The sequence below is a fragment of the Mauremys reevesii genome, linkage group 8 (genome assembly GCF_016161935.1).
Source record: "Mauremys reevesii isolate NIE-2019 linkage group 8, ASM1616193v1, whole genome shotgun sequence".
Taxonomy (NCBI): domain Eukaryota; kingdom Metazoa; phylum Chordata; order Testudines; family Geoemydidae; genus Mauremys; species Mauremys reevesii.
In genome coordinates this window covers 100,009,770-100,025,170 of record NC_052630.1, presented here as the reverse complement: position 1 = coordinate 100,025,170, position 15,401 = coordinate 100,009,770, and the positions used below count along the sequence as shown (strand labels likewise).

The 15,401-nt window shown below is 39.2% G+C and overlaps 1 protein-coding gene and 1 long non-coding RNA gene across 9 annotated transcripts in view; one reads left to right on the top strand and one right to left on the bottom strand.

The window, feature by feature from the left end:
• LOC120370759 overlaps positions 1 to 15,401 on the bottom strand; it is a 40,288-nt gene that overhangs the window by 6,472 nt on the left and 18,415 nt on the right. The gene's annotated exons all lie outside the window — the stretch shown is intronic.
• The window catches only part of ELAVL4 (ELAV like RNA binding protein 4), a 109,126-nt gene that overhangs the window by 80,480 nt on the left and 13,245 nt on the right, over positions 1 to 15,401 (top strand). For all 8 annotated transcript variants that reach the window (XM_039485892.1, XM_039485895.1, XM_039485894.1 and 5 more), the window contains exon 3: positions 6,946 to 7,049. In XM_039485892.1, coding sequence (XP_039341826.1) covers positions 6,946 to 7,049 — 104 coding nt within the window. The remainder of the gene's footprint in view (positions 1 to 6,945; positions 7,050 to 15,401) is intronic.

Below are 15,401 nucleotides of genomic sequence, written 5' to 3'. Positions count from 1 at the left end.
TCCTCTCCATGGCTTCCCTCCCCTTTTTTAGGTGATTGCAGTCAGTTTCCCTTTTGGGAACTATCATGGCAACTGAAATGATGATGAACTTGGCAGCACATCTGTCTCTGTGCATTTTCAATGTGTCCATCTCTGTAGTATCCATGTAACCTTCTCTGAATGCTACGTCGTCTCCCCCAAAATACATTTTCTAATGAGATTTTTGCCATTCCTAATTTTTCCCTGGGTCTCCCTCTTCTTTCCACATCCCCATAAAGTAAGCTGATCTTATTAAAAGAGTAATTAGGAAAAAAAGGAATGTGTTTAAAATCCTCTAGAAATATGTTGGTTTTCTCAAGCACTAGACATCCAGGATGGGAACCCTAAATATAATTAGGTCTCTTGTATTGCTAGTGTTTTAAAGGGGGAGAGTGCTCCAGCTACTCTTAATTTTTGTTAAGAAAAAGAAATGTGGCATTTTGCAAGCTTCTTTTAAACATATTGAGAAGGCCATTTGATATTTTTTCTTGTTTGCTTGCTGGCTTTCGTTAGGATATGGTAAAAAGCAGAACAGTCTGTAGACAATGCAAAAAATGTTCTGCCTTTGCTGATTTGTAAGTGAAAACTATTATCCAAAAATGGTATGCAGGAGAGGAATACTTTTTTTCTCTTTTTCCTAAACTTGCCTCTGCATTTCCTGGGTGAGTTTGTGGCTTCCACGGGGAGAGCAGACCTGAGTTTGAAAGATACTTCTGCGGACTGTATTTATGATTTGCGCCTGTGTTTGGAAAGCTTGTAAAATGGAAAGATCCATTGCTCTTGTTCAGATTTGTCTAATTATATTGCGGTAATACCTAAGGACCTTAACCGTGGACCAGAACCCCATTGTGCAGAGTGCTGTGCAAACCCAAAACAAAAAGATGGGTCCCTACCCCAAAGAGCTTGCAATCTAAATATAAGGCAAAAGGCAACAAATGGACACAGATAGGGTAGTACAATGAGACAACATTGGTCAGCATGACACAGTTTTATCAGAATACAAGAAGCCTAACGGTTGTCAAGTTTTTTGTAGGTATCCTGGCATAGAAGAGTTTGAAGGAGGCTATCGAGCTTTGCAGACGTTTATGGGAAGTTCCTCCAAAGCATAGCGGGTAGTTGGGGAGAAAGCACGAAGGTGTTTGTTTGAAAATGCAACAGTGGCCAGTGGTTAATTGGCATAATCTCAGCTGGCCTAATAGGGAAGCAAGTTGGACTTCAATTTGGCAACAAATCCTTCACTAAATATCCCAGGATTAAGTACAGATGCGGGGGCAATGATTGGATTTAAAGAACCGAGCAATGTGTGATGTACAGCATTTCATCTGTAGGGGTCTCTTTAAATCCCAGGTGACATGTGACTGAATGTGGTTACCATCTGATGACTGATGTAAAACGGGTTAGTAGTTGTGGTCCAGTTACTGAAGAGGGAGATACTGCATTGCAAGAATAGCATCCAAGTAATGGACACCAGCTGGCATTCACATTGACGATTTCGGGAGAGCAGCTGAAGATTTCAGTTAGTGTCTCACCTCTAGATTGGGTGAGGTACAGGGAAGATGTGGTGTAGGGAGCCTGGCATTACTGGTATCCATATTATACCTGTTCTTGTGAATAACTAGAGGGTTCCAGCATCCAGTGCAGACAACCTAGCACTCTGTGAATGTGATGAAATTCCCTTTATTTAAAAAAAAGGGGGGAGGCTAAATTTTTGGTTTTGGCTTAATGCTGCTCACACATTGATAGGTCTCAAGACCAAAGAGAGTGATTTCTTCAAAAGAGCATTCAATGTGCGGGACACCAACCTGAAGAGGCCCAGCTTGGCTCAGAGGATGATGATGTCTTTTTTGTTTTGCTTCGGGGAATGGCTGCACTAGAAACTGGGAGGGGAGGTGGGGGCGGAGAGAGAGAACAACAAGCTGGAATAGTAGTAGTGCGAAGATCTAGAAATACAACATGCTAGCCCTACCTAATAGTGGTGTCTAATGAACTAGTGGATTCCCAAGTACAGAAAACAAGACTCACAATTTAACCTGGTGCTGTGATGTGACATGTGTGAATGGACTGCTGTGCCTGTGCAGAACCCCATTGAGATGCCCAACTGCATGCTATATGTGGCCGGATCAGGGCCTAAGAAATGGTTTCCTTTTTCAGAACATGCAATAAAAAGATATGATCAAATAAATGAAAGCTCATATTTCTTGGCCATGGTTTAGAACAAATCCTCTTCCCCTCCTCCAGTATCCATTTGCAGCGCACATGAATCTAGGGTCTGTTTTTATTGTCATGAGACTTATTGCTATTGAGAATAGTTTGAAAAGAATTTATATTTAGCATGATTTGTTCCATTTTTTTGTTTGTTTCTTGGCTATGAATGTTTTAGTACACTAAAAATTTACAATGTCTGCTAGCCATCTCATATGACCAAGCATAGGTTTTCACAAAATTATTTTTCTGTGGATTTTTCCTTTTGACTCTGTTGGCTGGCATTCTGTTGACTGAGGTAGAATTTTTTTTCCTTCAGCATCTTTGATATAAAGTATAGACTGCTAAATCATATGGCAGAATGCAGCAACAAAAATTCGGTAATTGAACTAACTACATCAAGATTGTTGTGGGTTGAGCTTTAATGGTTCATTTAATAGTAAAGCAGTATTTTTCCTTTTTTGTAAAAGCAGCAGAGAGTCCCGTGGCACCTTATAGACTAACAGACGTATTGGAGCATGAGCTTTCGTGGGTGAATACCCACTTCGTGCATCTGACAAAGTGGGTATTCACCCACGAAAGCTCATGCTCCAATACGTCTGTTAGTCTATAAGGTGCCACAGGACTCTTTGCTGCTTTTCCAGATCCAGACTAACATGGCTACCCCTCTGATACTTTCCTTTTTTGGACTCCCTGAAATTAAGTGTTTAGAATGTTGAATAAGTCAGTTTAGATTTTTCTTTCCACAAGAAATTTTATACAATATAACATCGCTGATGTAGGAATTAGCATACATGTGATTAAAAACACAGTCAGCAGCTTAGGAATAGAAGTTTATGATTAGCTTTTTATATATGCATTATCAATCACTTCTTTTGAGGAATTTTGTTCTTTGAATCAGATTATGCAAACATGAAAAGGAGTAACTTTGCTCATGTGAATTGCCTCCTTCCACTTTAGAGGAAACATCCATGTGTAGATATCTTCTTGTGTGGAGGATGGCTGATGGCCAGTGCAAAGTAACCTTAATGATGTAACTAAGGAACTCCAGAGAAAGGAATGGGGGGACATGAGAAGCTTTGTCTCCAGGTCAGTGTTGTTCTCCTCTTGTATCGGCCGTCTCATGTCACTCTCTCCCCTCCCCAAATTTCCTTTTGGGTTACTTTTATCTATATTCTCTTCCTTAAAAAGGTATTTATGCAAATGTCTCTGAGAAACGAGAGAGACAAAGTGGGTGAGCTAATATGTTTTTATTGGTCCAACTTCTGTTGGTGAGAGACAAGCTTTTGAGCTACGCAGAGCTCTTCGGGTTGGGAATCATTAGGAAAGGGATAGATAATAAGGCAGAAAATATCATATTGCCTCTATATAAATCCACGGTACACCCACACCTTGAATACTGTGTGCAGAGCTGGTCGCCCCAACTCTAAAAAGATATATTGGAATTGGAAAAGGTACAGAAAAAGGCAACAAAAATGATTAGGGGTATGGAACAGCTTCCGTATGAGGAGAGATTAATAAGACTGTGACTTTTCAGTGTCCCTAGCCTCTGTTTGTCAGAAGCTGGGAATGGGCAGTGAGATGGTCCACTTGATGATGATCTGTTCTCTTCATTCCCTCTGAAGCACCTGGCTTTAGCCACTGTCAGAAAACAAGATTCTGGGCCAGATGGACCTTTGTTCTTACTTGGTATGGCCATTTTTGTGCCCTGTGTGACTCTGGACAAGTCATTCAGGGCCAGATTCTTAAAGGTATCTATAGATATCTAGATATGTTGTATGAGGTATGTTGCAACACTTAAGTAACTTAGACAGCTAAGTCTCATTTTCAAAAGTGACTTAGGCACCTAGGAGCCTATATCCCATTGATTTCAATTAGACGTAGGCGCCTAAATACCTTTGAGAATTTGGGTCTAAAAACTTGTCTCTTTTCAGAATGGGACTTAGCCATCTAAGTCACTTAGGCCTCACGGTGCTGAGCAGAGCAACACCTTAATACCTTTGAAAATCTGGGCATTATTCTCTCTCTGCATCAGACCGTTCCCCATGTGTGAAATACGAATTACTTTATTGAGCTCTACTAATGGAAAGTGCTGTGTAAGAGTTATTTATTTATTTATTATTATTGTATTTATTTGTATTGTGATAGCACTTATGAGCCCCAGTCCTGGAACAGGACCCTATGGTGCTAGGTGTTATACAGACACACAATGCAAAGACTGTCCCTGCCCCACAGTGCATACCCCACTTGCCAGAGGTATCGAGGGTAAACGCATTCAAGATTGGGAGGGGCCCATCTGCAGCTGCAGTGGGGTCCATATAAATACTTTAGGTCGGGTATTCTCAAACTTCATTGCACCACAACCCTCTTCTGACAACAAAGTTCCCACATGAGTGGGCCACAGCCTGAGCTCCGCCGCCCCAGGTGGGGGCAGTGGGGGCTGCGGCCCGAGGGCGGGCAGGGGGAGAGCTTGGGCTTCAGCTTCGGCCCTGGGTCCCAGCAAGTCACCACCCATTTTGGAGAACCGCTGCCTTAGAAAAGAGTGGGGAGGGGTGACACCAGAAGCATTTGTTACACTATTTATGCTCCTGCTTCTTTGCTCAGTTTAACTTTTGGTTAGTGCCAGCGAACTGGGGTTGGAATATATTTGTTGAGATGGATTTAGCCATTCGGGAAGAAGGGGTGTGTTTTATGCTTGTACTTCTAGACCTAGTGAATGGAAGTGCTCCCTTGATGTATGTAATTTAAAATAGCAATTTCCTGTCTGTAACGCTGCATGTGGTCATTGTAGCAGTGAAATAAAGCATTTCTGTGGGTTTTTAGAGGAGTTCTGCAATATGCATTTAAACCTTAAAAATTGAGCACCTTGATCTGATTTTTAGAAGACTGAGACATTCCTATTATTATATGGATTATGCAACACAACATTTCTAGGTGTTTTTTCCCCCAAATACAGTAGGCCAAATGCACTCTCACGCTCTCTCTCCTCCCCCTCCCCCCCACCTGCTCCCCACAAAGACAAAGTAAGAAAGTTTTATGTAGCAGAGATGGAATTCCTCCACCGGACTAGGGCATAGCTCCTCATGTGCAGGATGCTTAGTGACCTCTGCTTCCCCCATGCAGGAGTGTGAGAAGGAGCTGGGTAGCTACTTCTGCATTATTGCAGTTAGAGCCTCTATGGAGTACAAGCAGCAAAGAGTCCTGTGGCACCTTATAGACTAACAGACGTTTTGGAGCATGAGCTTTCGTGGTAGGTGTTCACCCACGGAAGCTCATGCTCCAAAACGTCTGTTAGTCTATAAGGTGCCACAGGACTCTTTGCTGCTTTTACAGATCCAGACTAACACGGCACCCTCTGATACTTGACTCTATGGAGTACAGTTTTCACAGCCTGTTATCTCTCTCCCTGTGTGGGCTTTTCACAACATTTCTTCCTCTTACCCCTCTTGAGCAGAATCAGGATGATTCCTCTGCACATTGACCCCATGTGCAGGTAGGATTTGGACCTAGCATTTTCAAAATTCATTAAAAAAGTGCGTAACAGTGGGTGAGATTCAAGGAAGTGCCTGCCTCCTGAGAATTTTTTTTTTAAGCCTGGTTATCGCTACTCACTTCTGCATGCCCAGTAAGTGTCTGTGGTTTAAAAAAATACAACAAATGATTGCATTTTCCAAATATCCAAAATAATTTAAATATGGCACATAAAACAGAGGAATTTGAAAGCCTGAGTGCAAAATCTGCTTGTGTGTTGCTATTGTCTTTCGTGTTCTGTTAACAACATTCATATTGTAAAATCATTGGGAGAAAGGTGTAATATTTTTTGGTGTAGATTTTGGTTATGTTATCCTTATCCTACTCCATTGCAGACACCTAGTTGTGCTTGCTGTGTGTGTATATGTATAGCGTTAATAATAGTACATCACTAGCTCCATGTTACTAAACCGAGTTGTTAAACCAGGTCTCCTCCTTCTACTACAAACATAAACACAGACATTACCAGTAAAAACAGAAGCTGTTGAAATGATTTGGCTGCTAAAATGGGCTCCTGCCATCCGGATGCAGCAGCAGTTGTACCGTATTGTCTTTGCCGGCATCACCAACATACTAAAGAAAACATAATGTAAGAGCTTATCCTGGCACGGGATAGTCTGTCCTTTCTTTTCAGTTCTGCGTTGCCACTCACAAGTCAATAAGACAATATTGAAAGTTTAAGTTGATTTTACAACCAACTGAGCAATGTGTTTTGGAGGGGTCTGGTAAAATCTGAGGCTTCTGAACTTTCACATTATGAAAACCAGACAGACTCTATAAACAATGGCATGAGGAGCATTTATTTTTATTTCATTTTAAATGGGAACCATGTTGCTTATACAGCTGATCCTCTAGTTTGTTACAAACTCAACACAAAGCTATTAATTGTTTATCTAATTCCATTGATATCAACACATTACATGCTTTTCAGATAACTTGTAGAAAAGCATTTTTTTTAGCTTTTTTTTCCCTGTTAGTTATGTACATTGTAGTGGCTATTTAAAATTTGTCTGTTAGCTTCCACAGAGTTGAATGGTGAAAAACTGACACCTTGCTGTATGTAGAGAGTCTAGGTGGAAGTGTGGTGAAAACAAACAGTAGAAGAGAATTTTGATTCCACATTTGGAAGTCATTCATGTGCTGAAAAGATACTGAGTCCTTTTTTGTTTTGTTTTGTTTCTTATGTTTCAACAGGGCAGAGTTTAGGGTATGGATTTGTTAACTATATTGATCCAAAGGATGCAGAGAAAGCCATTAACACTTTAAATGGACTCAGACTCCAGACCAAAACCATAAAGGTAAGAGAATACAAAGAGCCTTTTGCTAAATTTAGGAAGAGCAGTAAGACAGTTTTTGGAAATCTCATCAGTATTTTAATCTGACAATGTAAAGGGCACAGCTAACTAGCTGTTCCTTAAAACAAAGGATGTATGGCAGATGGAATCTTTTTTTTTTTCTTTCAAACTGCTACTATTTTTATTTATTGTGGGGGGGAACCCTCGTCGAGTATTCTAAAGCGTTGTAATGGGATTTGAAGTTAGGATAAAACAGCCATTGAGAGAACATTACCCATAGAACAAAGGTGAAATATACAGTTGTATCATTCATAAATGACCACAACACATGTTATGTTAATTACAATTAATTTGGCATGTGATTATCAAACATTCAGTTCATAAAAGGCATCTTCTAATCAAGATACACTTCTTCCCAGTTAGGTGCCATTTTCAAAAACCACAGTACTCTCTTTCAAGGGTTATTCTTCCAGTTTCACTGTTCTTTGTTTGATTCACTTTCCCCCAAAGAGACTAGAGATCAAGTAGAAGCCACCCAGTTTGTTATGCAAACGTGCCATTAGTTTCTCCCTGGTTTCCGTAGTGGTCCGAGCAAATTTTTGCACTGTAGAATTTCTTACTGCATCTCTGATTTCAAACAAATAGTCTCTGGATCTGCTCAGTTAATCAGAAGCAAAAGTGTTGAGCTTTAAGAGAACGAGACTAATCATTGAGATTATATATAAAATATTCTTTCCAAAATTCATCTTGCAGGAGCAAGACCGTCACACATGCATGTATTTATACCATGTACCAAAATCCTTACAACAGGTTTTTATGCAGTTAAGGTTTGTATTTATTTAATTTATCCAAATGTGTAAAGTAAAGCAATAAAATAAACTATTCTTATCAACTGCTGCAAATTGAAATTTAATACTGAGACTCAGCAATTTATTCATTCCACTTATAAAGTTGAGCTGCAGGTTACGCTCTACATTTATCTTAAAGGGACACTGACAAGATAAATATCATAGTTTTAAAAAACAGGTTCTTACCTGTTTTCGAAAGGCCTTAGATTTAAAACTCAAATAAACATCTAGTTTACTTCCTACTTTTAATGTTGTGCATTTACTATTGGTATATTAGACACTTTGTCCAATCTGACTACATTCTTTTTTTTTTAATTACATTTCTATTTTTAATCGCTTTCACTTTCTGGTTCTCCTGCAGAAGAACTGTGCTGTTGTATTTGAGTTTCCTGTACTGCTGGGGAATGTCAACTGCAAAAGAACATTTTAAATTTTTCTCTGTTTCATGAAACTACTTAATTTATTATGCTTTTGTAACTTTTCATAAATAGTTTAAATTCACAGTGATTTTATTCATGTGTCCTTCAAAGGAGTTATAACTTCTGCAGTAAAAGCTTTGTTTTAGGGAGGAATTTGGTACACTGCACATTTGTGGAAGAGTGTTTCTTTAATACAAGTTTTTTTTTTTAATTGTATGGAAACAGTTTACTGGGTTTGGGTTTCTTTTATGCTTATAAATACGTTATTGATTACTTTGATTTCACAAGTGAAATTCTGTTGGAATTTTGAAGGCATTTAAAATTTAATAGTAAACAAGGAAACAAGTCTGTTTTATATGCATAGGCGTTGTATATGTTTTACAAGGATTAGTAGAACATATATAGTCTTCAAAATACACATTTTAAATAGGTATTAACAAAGTCACCTGAATTAATCTGAAGGAGCTTACTTTTGAATCTCCAGGCTTTGTTGACTGTAACAACATCATATAAGCAATAACACACAATAAGGTATGCATACTTTTTGGGCAGTTTGAATACAGATTGGAATTGCATCTATTGCAGATAAAATGCACCCAAAAGTGTTTAAAGTAGCAAAATGGCCTTTTATTAAACTTCCCGCCCCATCCCCACAAACCCTTTTAAAGCCACGGTAAACCTATCCTATTACTGTATTTATTAATTCTCTTAAAATAGACCCTTTCTGCCACGTGTAGTACAGTTTGGAGGCTTTACAAAATTGAAGTTGTTGAGGTGTAAAGAATATATTTTTAGTATCCTCTCCAACTCCCATGCCAGTTAAATATATTGGAGGAAACTACTTCTGAATTCCACCTTGGATTCCAAATACTCTTGCAAAGCAGCATCAAATCATATGCAATAAAGTTTTAGATCACTTTACTTTGTCCTTCCCATCCCACTCACCATTTCACATTGTGCTACCACTTAAGACAGGATCACTTTTGTTTGGTTTTATTATATTTATTCTTTTTATTTATGTATTGGATTAATGCACAAAAATATAAGCGCACCTACCTAATGCTCTCAGTGCCATTTGCAGATCTTTAAAAATGCAGTCGGTACTTAAAAATTAAATTTTTAATACGCAGTTGCTTTGCAGATTGGAAAATGAATTTGATTCAATTAAATTGTAGCATAAAATTTAAAACAAAAGTACTGATTACTTTCTCGGATTACGTCATAGATTTGATTGTATTTTTTAAGGCCAAGAGGGGGTCATTATCATGTAATCTGACCTATTTAGGGCCAGATTGAGCCTTTGGTCAGTGGCAATGTAAGGTGTGGTATGTAGCTGGATACGTCCCCAGGGAAGATGCTTCCTTTATTATCTCTTCCTCTTTACCGAACACAGATTTTGTCCTTGTGTAGCCACCTGTGCTCCTACACCCAGAACCAAGATCTGGGGAGGCTGTCTAGGAGTATGTGGCTGAATAATGTTTTCACCCATTCTCCTGCCCTTGCGTAGCTGTGTAAGGCTGGGAAGCAATCTGACCCTGAACCCGGGACACATTTTTAAAAGCAAAGGTAGAAGTCCATGTGCAAAAATATTGTGCACACAAGAAAAGTTACAGATTCAGCCATCTGCACAGAATTCCAGGTGGACCTCAGGCTCTGGGAGGGGGATAGGGGTGTTGTTTTTCTTTTAATTTGTTTTTTTTAATTTTTGGCTTTAAATCTTGTGTTTAATAAAGTACTAACAAATTGAAATTTAGTCCTTTAAAAAAAATTAAAATTAGTTCAGGTACTACACCTGTCCCTACATCTCAGTCTTCTCATGTTTATGGATTTACAGTAGAATTTTGTGGCTGTTTATTTTTAATGTTCTTCTCTCACCTGATACTTATGAGAGACCCATGTAAACAAGAGAAGTTTTTGACTGCAGGGGAATCAACAAAACTGATTATGCACAATCTGCTGTCAAATGTACAGAATATATTAATTGAATTCGATTTTTGTCTTTAATTTCTTGGTATTATAATAAGTAATTCCTTTTATCAATAAGAGCTAAAATATTCATATTTAAGTGTTTTGTTCAATGTCCTTTATAATCAAAGCTGAGAGGAGATTGTTTGTTTAGCAGAATATCTGTTCTGGGGGAAGAGTCCAGATAATGGATGTGTATTCATGTATTGAGGTGTAGATGATTATATGAGTGGTAATCATATTCCGCTAATCATAGTGCATATTTCAACAAAGGTATTGTATATTATTGTCATCTTTTTGTGAGGGAGGGGACACTATTTATAGTTGCAGTGAAAACTTTTATGTAGTTCCACAAAACACCTTTGGGTGAATGAAGATATGTCTCAGGTTTGAAACAAATCCATCTGCTGGAGATGGTATCCATTTTAAAAAGATTAATTATGTCCATCCAAGAAAGTGCTATGGAAGAAGCCTACTTGTAAAGGTCACTGCTAATGTTGAATATTGGCTAGAAGTTGAATTAAATATCAGAAAGAAAGCAAGATGTACTCTGCATAACCTACAGATTGCTTAAGCTCTGCTCCTGAGCACTGAATAAAATGGATAACATTTAAGAGGATGTGGCGGAAGTGTTTCATAATGTTCTCAAATGATTCAGAATATCTGAGCATTATGTTTAAGGGCTTTAGAACAAGGAGGGGATATAGAACTTTGAAGGGAGATTTGAAATCAAAAGAAAAGTATCTTCTACCGAAAGCACAGTCCTATTCACTTTCCCTTGCCCTACCTTTAGAGAAATAGATTTCCTCCTTCCCTGGCAGAAGTAAGCAGTGTGCTGACTCATTAGAACAAACAGAAGAGGTGCTGGTGGAGGTCCTGACAAATAGCATCTTATCAGGCAAATTTGGGCTAGCAAAAAGAACCAACCTGGCCTAAATTCCTGATTCCTGCCAGTATAATCCAATGTTTTAAACTTCTGTGCTTAGAGACAGATTCAACACTCAACACCATTCAGTGTGGTCAAAGGCTTTCTGTGCATCTCAAGTTACTACAATTTCAAGCTTTTTGAAAATGAAGTTAATAGCGCAATATATACGTGTTAGTTAGAAATGTTTACTGTTGCTAAACTCTGTTTTGTGTAGGTCCCCGGGACTAGGGGTGTTGATGATAACTTAAAACACATTGGATAAAACGTTGGCTAAGACCAGAAAGATTGATTAGCTACTTTACTGTTGTTTCTCTACAGCAGAATGTGGCAACATTACTTTAAATTGTTAATGTATTTGTTTTAGTTTTTTTTCACCATGCCAGATTTTGAAATCATTTGCACACTCAGACCTGCCTGTACCTTACTGCCAGGCAATCAAATGATAGCAGGCCCCAGTCCCCTTCGCACCCAGTCATGCTGAAAAGTTGGTTATGAAGCATGCCCAAAGGTTAACAAATGACGCCTCAGGCAGACCAAGGATTTCCAAAGCCTCAAATGCTCTGCTAGCAGCACCCAATCCCCTTCAGATTGAGCGTGGGCTTCTGGTCACAGCTGCAGCAGTATGTTACAAGGACAAAGGAGGTCCCTCATATTACCAGGCCTCAAACCATTTAGAGCTTGGTGGGTTAAAACCAACATAACGAACTCCAGCCAGAAATTTATTGGCAGCTTGGTGATGCTAATTACAGAGTGCTGACGATGTGTGCCTTCTGCATGCTGCTTTGCTAAATAAGTGGGTGCTTCCATTTTGCACTAGCTCCAGTTTCCACATGGTCTCAATATATAATCCCCGTGTTGAGCACATGGCAGTAATTTAACCTCCAAGTGACAAAACCATGGATAATTACAGCAGGGTGCTCCCTTGGAAAGTGGTGGCTGAACATACCAATTGATGCTCTCTTGGAATAATGGTGTTCCATTCTGAAATAGGGTGACAGCACCTAAGGTGCATTTAAGCAATCTGTCGAGTACATTTAGCTGCACTCAGGCACCCTACTTCTTCCTTCCCAACCCCAGGAAAGCTTTATAAGTATTGGGAGGGGTAAGGGAACAAATGGGCATTTGTTGCTTCCTCTTTATGAAAATTCAGATTACGGGTTGCAGACTTGGCAGATAGCTTTTCCCCGCCTGTTCCTTTTAAAATTAAGTGTATTTTTTTCCATTGTGTAGCAGATGAGTATTAGTCATAAAAGAGAGACTTTCTGCTGTGATTGTAAAGCCATGGTGATAAAAATCTCAGACAAAAAGCTTTAAAGGTACCGCAGGTCTCAGAAAACTTACTAACTTGCTTACTGGTTTTTTGGTCTTCAAGAGGAGGCTCTGTCCTTCTGGACTTCGTGATGCTCATTAACATTCTCTTTCACCCTTCTGCCCATAGTAGCGCTGTCGCTATAATGAAAGGGACCTTTTCAGTGCTTACGTTCGTGAAGATTCTAATTTGGCTTTGCTGCATTCAATGTGCACCAGAGAGTCTTTATCTCTCAGTTTTGTGCATCTGCTCTAATTGAGATCTCTTACTTTCGAACTGCTTCACTTGTGCCAAGGAGTCCTTTCCATTCGACGCATCATGAGCAATTATTTCTCTTAGCACTGCTCTTGATGTTTCCCAGAGTGCTGCCTGGTCATTATCTATGGATAGCCTCCCTGAAGTGATGGGACAGGCCCTTCTTTCTTATCTATAATCATAATTAATCTCAATAAAGCTGCATTGAAATGTCAAGTGTAAAACAACTCACGACCCCAAGGAAAAAAGAGTAATCTTATGGAATGATGATGTTCTGGCTCGTGGACAGGAATGACACAAATATGCAAGGAATTTGGCCAAATCAGTAGGGTTTTTTTTTCTGCAGGGTATTTTCACAAATCTGGATTTTTGCAAGAGTTAGAGCATTCAACTGGAAATGTGGAGGCAAGGGTTCTGTTTCTTGGAATTTCTAAACATTATATATGACAATTTCCTAACTCAAAAAGTGTTGCGGCCAACAGGGGGAAATTCTTTAAAGGTAGATAAAGAGGAACTGATCACCAAACTAAAACTAACGTTAGCTTAGGTTCAAGTGATCCTGACTTCATCACATTTATAATATTCAATCAGAATAAAGTCCAGAACAAGAATATTTATAGTTGGTGCTTTAATAGGGCCAGTTTCACAAAGTGGAAAACAGTTATGAGCCAAATCAGCTGGGATGAAGAAATCATATTGAATGATAATTGGCAATCATTTAAGAACACCTTAGGAAATGCCCCAAATCCCACAATCAACAAGAAGGCCATAATGGTTTTTTAAAAATGTTATTTAGAGGTGAAGTGAAGGCAGCTATAAAAAAAAAATATTGTAACAAATGGAAATACGGGGAAGTGGATAGTAATGAATGTAAATCAGCGGGATTTTTTGGGAGAGTGGGCATGGTGTAGTATTCCAGTAGCAGGTTGAGACTTCAATCGGACCCTGTTGTGCTGGACATATGCCTAATAAAGGACAACTACGATCTGAGTGCTTACAGTCTAATACATAAGACAGTGGTTGGGCAAGGGGAAGTAAATGCTGGAGAGCGGAGGGACAAAAAAGGTTAAGTGACTTGCACAAGGCCACACAGAAAAGCTGTGGCAGAGCCAAAAATTGAATCCAGATTTTTGGAATCCCAGTCTAATGATTTGAACAGAAGACCATCCTTTCTCCCTAGGTCCATCTAAGGGACAAGTAGAAACTTTCAGAATTGTTAATAAGGTCATTATAGAGTGAACTGTCTTTGTCACTGGACCACATTTCACAGACAGTCTACAAAATCCCGGGGCTGCACTGGGAGTCATAGAAGCTGGCAGCACAGTAAACATTGCTTGTACCTTAACTTACAAAGATGGTAGCTGTGTCTCAGATATTTGAATAATCAGTGCTATAAGAGCTGTTTCTGTGGTCTTAGGGCACTTGTGCATGCGACATTCACAGGTTAAATGCTCAACACTAGTCTCATGAGCTCCAAGCTGACAGTGACTGGGAGCAGTGCAAGAGGCAGTGCACTAATTTCTTGACAAGAAGTGAGCTCCTTATGTCACTTAAAGCAGCTTTTGCAGCCAGATAGCGATGAGACGATGTACTTCAAACCACTGTGTTATGACAAGGAACATCATTGCAGTGCAAGAGGAACAAGTTCCTCTAAAAGACCAAATGGGGAAAAGAAGTCTGAGGCTATTCTGTAATTTTGTTAACTTAAACTGTCTAGTCTTATTTCAGATGAACAAATACTCAAAATATGATGGACTTGTGTCCAAAAACTGGATAAACACATTAGCTGAGCGTATCAGCAGCGAAATGGTTGTCAGCATTTAAATTGTTGCTCTTAAGCGTCAGAGTTCTGGCCTGGTTGAGAGGAATGGAACAAGTCCACATCTCCTTTACTGCTTTTGTTAGGGTCTGTGTAATAGGAAGACAAGACTGTATCAGTTTATGTTCTTAAGGGTCTTGAGGGCTATGAGGAAATAGGAGGAATTAGTCTTCCTGTTGAACTTGAAGATTTTTCTATGCCAGTGGGCTGAAAATATTATGTAATTTCATCCATGGAGGACATGAAATTCTGGAACACATATAACTCTGAGGCATGATGTTTGTACTGCACACTTGCCAAAGGGAGACTGCAGCAAATTACCCCATTCCTGAGTGGCTTGAGTAGAGAAGTATATTGATCCAGCACCCAGGACAGTGGTGTCATTTGACAGAGTCACAAAGCACTGAGCAGCACAAAGGGGATGGAGCCAGCATCTGTCCCATAGTTCTTAGGGAGTGTTTGGGTCAGTCTCTTAAGAACGGAAGGTTGTCTAATGAAGAGACAGCCCTTTGAACAAGTTTCATTTTATTTCTTGTAGGATTGGTAGTAGTCTAGCAAAAATATTTTCTCCATAATTATTTTGTGTATATGTATGCAAATTAACATTGGAGACTGGCGAGCCATAAAACAAACCCAACAATATCACATTGTCTCCGTTGGCAATTTGACCCAAGCAGCTTGAAAATGATCTGATGGAGTGAAACAGCCCTCCACTTCCAGGCTATAAAGTGCCTGGACCAACCTTTCTCTTGCAGTTGTCCTGTTCGCAATCATTAATATGAACTTGCAGTAGTAAGGATTTTTTTTTCTTT